Below are 8,138 nucleotides of genomic sequence, written 5' to 3' on the forward strand. Positions count from 1 at the left end.
CTGACTATTCGTCTTATTTTAATTCGTTTTATAATAATTTAATTACAATGTATAAGTGTTGACCATGTTGATCTTCGTAATTTACCTCGGACGCGTCTTTATGTGGGTCACTGAATCCCGCTATGGCCAATTGTCCGTTTTTGGTATAACGCAGTCTGCGAAATGCGTAGAATCTACAGAAGATATTCTGAGAGTTCTTGGAACGCTGGTTCGGCGTCCATCGGCACTCGCGGCACTTGGCCAATTTCGTAGCCACCTCGAAACAGGCGCCGTCCTGCAGCCAACTCTCACCGGATTTTTTCAGTTGCGATATCGTCGGTTTACGAAAGGACTGTCCACCGCTTCCGCCCGGACCGTTGTTACCGCCGCTCGTACTGTCGTCCCTGCGTTCCTTCTTCTGACGGGGTTGTTGGTCCTCACCTCCCATGTCATTATTTTTCGTACTCTTTGGTCTCCTACCACGTTTCCTAGGTTCCTTGTTATTTCCTGCATATCAACAAATCATGCATCTCGCTTCGTCAGAAAGTCTGTTATCATCCTAATTTTTGTGCAATTTTTTTATTAGAGTTATTCAGTGTTAAAAAGCTCGTGGTAATAATATCATAATATTATCAATTATTTTATATTGTCATCATATATATAATATCTTAAAAATATAATGTATGTGCATCTGAGTGTAATGATATAATCAGGGAACAGGGTAAGTGCGTGAGATCGAATTAATGAAATTTGAAAGAAGGTAAGCGAACTCGAAAAAAGCATCCAAGATCCAAAAATTTCTAAAAAAATCTTCCTTTTTTGGCCAGAAATAAAATTTCACAAATTAAGTGCAATTCAATTTGCTTGTCAATGACTCTTGATTCTCTCGAGTTCTCGTACATCTCTAGATACAGAAATAATCGTACGATCATGGAACACGGATCACTTACCCTGCAAGTGAATAGTTAGTTCACCTGACGGGAAGTCCATTTACAAGAAGCTACGTCAACTAACCGTTTCCCGAGGAATTGTTGGAATTGGCCGTGGTGTGTCGAACCCTCGACGCAGGCTGAATAGAGCTCAACTGTTCGCTGGTGTCGCTGGAGCCTGCCTCGCTCTCATTGCTGGACTCGCTGCCCGCACCGCCGCCTTGCTTGTCCTCCTTCCGCCTCCGCTGATCTTCCGCGGCCGTTTGTTGCCTCCGTGCGGCGCCCTTCTTTCGTTTTACCTACCACAGGGCATAGATTATTAAGTAGTCAGGAAGTTCATGCTCTTGCCGCATCTACTAGCCGAAGCTACTAAACTGGCCACACTACTGCTTCAGCGCTACCATTTGGCACATCAAGTTTAAAGATCTATGTAAACCTAAGCAAAAATTAAAATTACATCACGCATAATAATATCTAACCAGCTCTATATCAAACACAATTACATTCACACAACCTCTTACTCGTTATGAATCTATTTATTCATAGTTGCCTTCAATTTCCATTTTATTCTTTAATGTTTATAAACTTTTAAAGTGTTTTTAAATTAAACAAAACAAATAAAAGTATAATCTTCTCGCCTAAATCCCCCTTCCGAGATGGAGCACCGAACAATGCTTCTTTTCAATGTGTGAAGTCTCGCACTGCTTAGTGTAACACAATTATTCTTTTTGGAGCATAATTCAATAATCAGCTAAAAAATCGCAAATCTATTGTAAACGCAACTTTATTTGATCGTGGAATCTCCGGTAAAAGTGAAATTGCTGTGCCAGCGTCCCGATCACCTTGCGCGAATGGAGGTTAGGTCACGATTGCGGCGAAAATTTTCAGTAACGGCGATATTTACCCCTCTGCAATATTTGTTCATGGCGAGTATTCTGCCACTCACGATCGATGTGCAGACACTCGTAGCAAATATCCTGTCTGATGATTGATCAATCAATTGTTTATAGGCGTACGTGACAAAACACTTGTTACTCGCGCAACGTCCATTACCCGTGAACACCCATGATTCATACACGCCTTACGTAGGAAAATGGCGCCCTTTGCGCGGGATTTAAACTCACTTTGCGGAGCAGATTCTACAATAGGGTCGTCCGACCAATCATAGCTCGAATATAAGGAGAATAAGCGCTTATGACTGGTCTATTTCTAACATGGCTTACGACCCTATTGTAGAATTGGTCTAACGGACAAAAGTCCGTTAAGAAAGGCAGAAACTCCATGTTCTTTGTAACTCTCTCTAAGCTAGTATTATATTTAAAATGAATTATTTATATATTTGGCCAGTGAACTCGAGAATATACTAGAACGCTTACCACCATAAAAACAGCCGAGCTGACAAAAAGTTTAATACCCGTTTTTATAATAGTTTAATATTTATTTCTGATTCAATTACTTAATCTTTTTTTAATTCTAGGCATTAGAAAAAGATTATTTAATAAATTGAATCGAGATTAAATATAAATACAGAAAAATATTGTTCTATTGCTAAAAAAAAAGTAATGTAATTTACTTTCAAGTAACTTTATATATAATAATCAAATCAAATTTTTTTTAATTCAATTATCTTGATAAAAGAATTAAACTTGCTAGGATTTTTTCGAAATATTTCTTGAATAAATTTGATTGCTGTAATGAATTTATACAATAAATGTGCGGATTTAAAAACTTTTAAAATGTTTAAAACAAATAATTATTATTTATGTACAGTAAGTATTTTCTGTGCATACATTGGTAGAAGGGAATTGTGCTCTTCTTTCGTTTCTTAAAAAACGTACAACATTAATACTTTTTTAAGCTTCCCAGGGTACTTTCTAGAAGCTATGCGTTTCGCAAGTTATCTCCGTGATATACATTCTTGGAACGCCAACTGCAACGTTCACGAAACGTTGGCGTTCCAAGAATGCATATATAAACGCGGAGATAACCCGCGAAACGTACTACGTTCTCGATGATTCGAGGCTCATGGTGAATTCGATTATTATACACTATATTAAATTAATTCATATTAAAAAGACTGCTTTATTAAAATATTTAAACGCAATGGCATAATATAATCAACTTTAACAATATTCTGTCAAATAGCAACAAAATCGTTATTAAGTAATTAATTGTTTAAAATTTAAAATATTTATATTCCTTTACATTTAATTTTGTTAATTTCATGCATATCTGTCTCTCTCTTTCGCGCGCGTTTTAACTTGTCGAACAGAATTCTCTCTTCCCATGTTGTAAACGTTCTAGTAAGTTCCATAATTCTATGATTCCGTTTGGCGAAAGCTTCTTTAAAAATTAAGTGTTTTGCCTTAGAAAAGCAGAAAAATGTAATTACAATCTTCGAGATGTAGGAATGAAAAACTCGATACATATGATGCACGATTTTTGACGGACACGATTCGGCGGGCACAAACAAAAATTCTGAACGACACAAAACTCGGACCGAAGCCGGAAAATATCCTTCCACTTCGACCGATCTCTTGAGACTGATTTGGTAAAGGCAAGAAAGCTCTTGTCCAGGCCAGTGCAGCAACAAAGAACGGGTCAGTTTCGATTTTGAAATATCCCAGCTTTGTTCGTTTTGTCTGATCTTCTTGCATCTGTTCTCTTTTTCTTTCCACGTTGGAAAGAAAAAGAGAAAAAGAATGTACAGTTGGAAGCCTGTCTTTTCCGAGGCGTTCTACCTACGCTGGAATTCGCTTTCATGCCTCGGTCCGGGGATTGCCAGGTCAATGAAATACCAACCCCTCGCCAACCACAACGAATTGACAAAAAAAAAAAAAGGGAAGTTTCACCAATTTATTCACTGCTAATAGTAAAATTCTACAGTGCACGTAACGTATACTACAGATTTTCAATACTGATCGTAAATACAAAGGATGGAATATTAATGACATTGCAGGCAAAACGATTAATTTTCGTATGCTTTTGGATATTTTAAAAATTGTTGATGCCTATTAAAATTTTGCGCTCCTCCAAATTTTGTGTCTTACTTTGAAGCGAACCTTTTCAGTGCCTCGTAAATCTCCGCGCATATGTATAGTTTAGCTAAAAAGGACAGCGCCCCTATTTTTAAAAAGAAACTTATACGAAATTCTAGGAAAATACTATAGTATATGTAACATATACTGCAGTATTTTCCTGGACTTCCGTTTCTTTTCAAGAATAGAGATCCAGGACTACTATTTCGTCAGAAATAAAAGCGTACGATTTAAATAAACAATTCAAAATAGATATATAAAATAGAATATACAGTTCTAAAGAATGATTCATCAGCGTTTCAATTTTTTAAATTAAATTTATTAATTAATATATAATTTAATAATAGGAATGTACACTATAATACAATCTTTAATATTATTTATTAATAATATATAACGCAACGTTCCAGAGGAAGGCTTAAGTAAACAAACCTTTCCCTTCGAAAGTCGCGTGAATATATTAATTAATAATAAATAACATTAAAAAATTCTGTTATAGTATATTCTTATTAGATAATACATCAGTTAATAACAATAATAATGTTAAAAATTTTATCTTCAAAATAAAAATGTTTAGTACGTCCGGTTTTTTTAAACATAATATTTTAATATGAAAAGAAGTACGAGTATTCAAGCTTGGTTTTTTCTTCATAACATAAAATGATCAACACTTTTTTAAACTGCAAATATTCTCGATGCTAAAGAGTTTTTCCTTCTATGATAGTTGCAAGTTAAGAACTACGGCATAGCAAACAAAACTACTGCATATTCATGCTTCTATAATTTCTACAGGTTTTTTTACGAAATTTGTTATCTGAGAAGTTACGATACCGATACAAAATAACAAACTTTATCAATTCTAATGACTATATATATGATTAAGCACGTAATGAACGTTAAAGTTTTTACTAAACTTAATGCTCATAACTTATGGAAACAGTCGTTTATAAATACTGACTATAAGATAAAAAAATACATTAAAACATTTAAAAATGTTTGTATGTAAAATACTGTTTACAATTTCAAGAAAATATAAATCAATAATTAATATTTTGTTATAAGAGTCGTTAGATAATATATCATTAAAGAACATAATTTTAAATTCATACTTTGCACAACCAACAAACCAGAAATATCTGCGGTATTATATGTATAATTATACATATAATACTACAGATATTTTTCTGGCATCAAGAATTTCAATTGAAAATAAAATCTAATAATTACTGGATTTAATGATTAGTCTTCATTTCTCTTGTTATTATGTATTATTACAAAATAATATATTTTTACACAATTTATCATAAAGTCACATATTATTCAACGAGGAAAAGTTAAAAGTTATTGGGCACAAGCGAGTACTAAACTACCAGCACAGCATACGCACTCCAAATTCAAATAATGACTTCTAGCGATAAACAGGAGCTACCGTAAGCGATCTGTATAAATAGATACCTTGGGTGGCTTCCGTTTAGGCGGCGACTTCCTCTCCGGGTCGCTGCTAGACGAGTCCTCCTGTGGGGTCTTGCTTGTATCAGTGGCGTGACCGTTCAGCGACTCTTTGTTCGCCGGTTTTCGGCCGCTCCTGCCAGTAACTTTGCTCTTGTTGATGCTGTTTACTGCCATGCTACCGATATTGTGGATCGAATTAACCGCGCTAGGCAAACAAGTAGTCGGCGCATTGTCGCGGTTCTTACTATTCGAGGACGTTGTCTCACGAGAGATGTTGAGAGGTAACGTAATGCTGCCGGCCATACTGATAGTGTTCTCGGTGCCGTCTTCGCATCTCGAGTGTCTTTGCAACCACGCCTTTTTCAGTTTATGTACTGGATAGTTGGTGCTGCTAGGAGGTCTCGGTGCCGGACTGTTACACTTCTCGCTGTCCGTGTTGCTGGGGTTTGTCTTGGCGGGCGTGCCGGGCGCACTGGGCGCTGGGCTGGGTGCTGTGGACGGCGCCGGGCTAGGGATGGGCGCCGGACTTGGTGCCGCGCTCACTGGCGTTGGATTTAGCGAGCATACGCTGCCGGTGCTAGCGGGTCGTACGGAACCGTCACCGCTGGCGTTACCCGGAGCCGGACTCACCACTGTTACCGTGCGCTGCTCTTGCGTTACCTGATTATTTGGCTGCGCCAGCAACGCTGCAGTGTTGACAACTGTAGTGATAGACGTAGCGGCTGAAGCGATAAGCGGGCTGGGCTCGCTCACCCTGGAAAGAACGGGCGGACCAACGGATTGTAAAGATAATGGTTGTGGTTCCTCGGTCCTTCGCTTCTTACAAACTTCCAACGACACCGGTTGGCCGCTGGTATTGTCGCATAACAATGGCGTCGGTGCTTTCCTCTTCGGTGAGCCCGACCTCTCGACACCGAGATCGAGCGGTTGCGTCTGGAAGGCCGTGGTGATCTGGGGCTGCGCGTGCTGCAACGTTTGACCGGGTTGCTGGTGCGGGCTGGTATTGAGATGAGCGGAATGAGCGATCGGCCTTGAGAGTGGCGCCGAGGCGACCGTGGGCGGCGAGCCATGCAACGTCGGTGGCGGCAGTTTCGCGCCCGGCAATGAGCCGGGGAAGCGACTGTCGTAGACGGACCGGCTGTGCGCAGGTGGCGGCAACGGTGGCGGCGGCGCCCCGTGATGATGAGGCACTTGCTGGTAAGGCGAGCTGCCGGCCTTCGAGGTCAGCGGTATCGGCGCGGCGACAGGCGTTTCGGAGGCACGGCAGACCGGCGTGCCGGCTATAATGCCGCAATTAGTAATACCGCAGTTAGGCTTGCCGTACATGTGCGGCGGCGCCGGGCTGCTGACTTTCGGCTTGGAACCGGCCGGCGGCGGCGCAGCGTAATGCGACGACGTCGTCGACGAGGCCGTGGGCGGATGCGGATGCGGGTACGGATACGTAGACTTGGCCGCGCCGTACGGCAGACCCGCAGATTCCGGCCTGCTGAGATAGCGCGGTTCAGGCGGCGATGGATGCGGCGGCGCCGGTGGCTGGTGCGGATGCTGCTGTGGCGGGGCGTGCGGGGATTGACGAGGATTGTGCGAGTGCAGGCGCGGCTCGGGCTGCGCCGGCGGCGGTGGCGGTGGATGACCGTGCGGACTCGGCAGTTGCGTCGTCGTCGTCGGCGCTCCGCCACCGCCACCGCCCCCGCCGCCACCGCCGCCTCGATGGTGACTCGCGGACGCCGCGATGCTCTTCGCCTGCAGACCGTCCAGATGCGCGGGATGCAGGTGATGTGGGCTCTGCGTTGGGCTTCTGTATTCGTACGCTGACGACTTGTGCTGCGGCGCCACCGACTGGACGTTCATGTAAGGCATTATCTTCGGGCTGGACGAGTGTTGTTGCGGTGCCGGTGTCTTCGGTAGCTCCCTGCCCTCGTTTTTCACAATTACCGAACTCTTGTAATCCGGCAGTAAGGATGGCGGGTTCTGTAGTACCTCTCTGCCATGATGGTCCCTCTCGAGGCCGCCGGCCAACCCGCTCTTGCTCGATAGCGACTTGTGCGGTCCTATCTCGTTCTTTAACTTGAGATCATGCAGATATGACGTGCAAGATGACTGTGGCTGATACGTCGACGAGTAGTTGAACAAGTTCACGTTCGGCTCGGCTTTCGGTAACGAGCTGTGCGAAACCACCGACGGTTTCTCGTGCAGGCCGGCAACCTGCAACGACGACTTTGACGTCCGCGAGTGCGCCGGTGGTGGCGGGTACTCTACTTTTCCGGATACGTTCAAAGGTCGAACCTAAAACATCGTGATACGTTTATAAAATGATCGCTGCAAATTACATAATGCTCAACGTAATATTCTGTTTCTAATAAAATAATTAATAAAGGTACTGAGATACGTAATATACAAAAACTCGAATTTCTTATATTTCAAAACTCACACGAAAAGAATAATTTTACTGAGAGTAAAAATTTAGCTAGATGCAGATCCGAAAATAATTTTGTCGAAGCATCAAAATAATTATGTAGATAACTCGAGCATGATGAGCAATTCTGCCAAAAATTGTGACATTCTAGCAACCACTTTGAGTGTCCTACATAATTATTTTAATGGTTCAACAAAATTATTTATGTCCAACCAATATTTTTCAGATGTAGGAGTTGACCCAATCTTCAATCCAACCCTCAGCCATTTAATCGCGCGGAATTACGTAGTACATGTACCTGTTGAGCCGACGGTGCCGCGGCGG

At 41.9% G+C, this 8,138-nt stretch overlaps 1 protein-coding gene across 1 annotated transcript in view; it reads right to left on the minus strand.

The window, feature by feature from the left end:
* The window catches only part of Kdm3 (Lysine demethylase 3), a 323,142-nt gene that overhangs the window by 3,857 nt on the left and 311,147 nt on the right, over positions 1-8,138 (minus strand). The window contains exons 11-14 of the mRNA XM_018503169.1: positions 8,113-8,137; positions 5,402-7,684; positions 994-1,207; positions 86-486 (exon numbers count right to left, since the gene is read on the minus strand). Of these exons, the coding sequence (XP_018358671.1) occupies positions 86-486; positions 994-1,207; positions 5,402-7,684; positions 8,113-8,137 (2,923 nt within the window). The remainder of the gene's footprint in view (positions 1-85; positions 487-993; positions 1,208-5,401; positions 7,685-8,112; position 8,138) is intronic.

The sequence above is a fragment of the Trachymyrmex cornetzi genome, unplaced genomic scaffold, assembly GCF_001594075.2.
Source record: "Trachymyrmex cornetzi isolate Tcor2-1 unplaced genomic scaffold, Tcor1.1 scaffold156, whole genome shotgun sequence".
NCBI classification, from domain to species: Eukaryota; Metazoa; Arthropoda; class Insecta; order Hymenoptera; family Formicidae; genus Trachymyrmex; species Trachymyrmex cornetzi.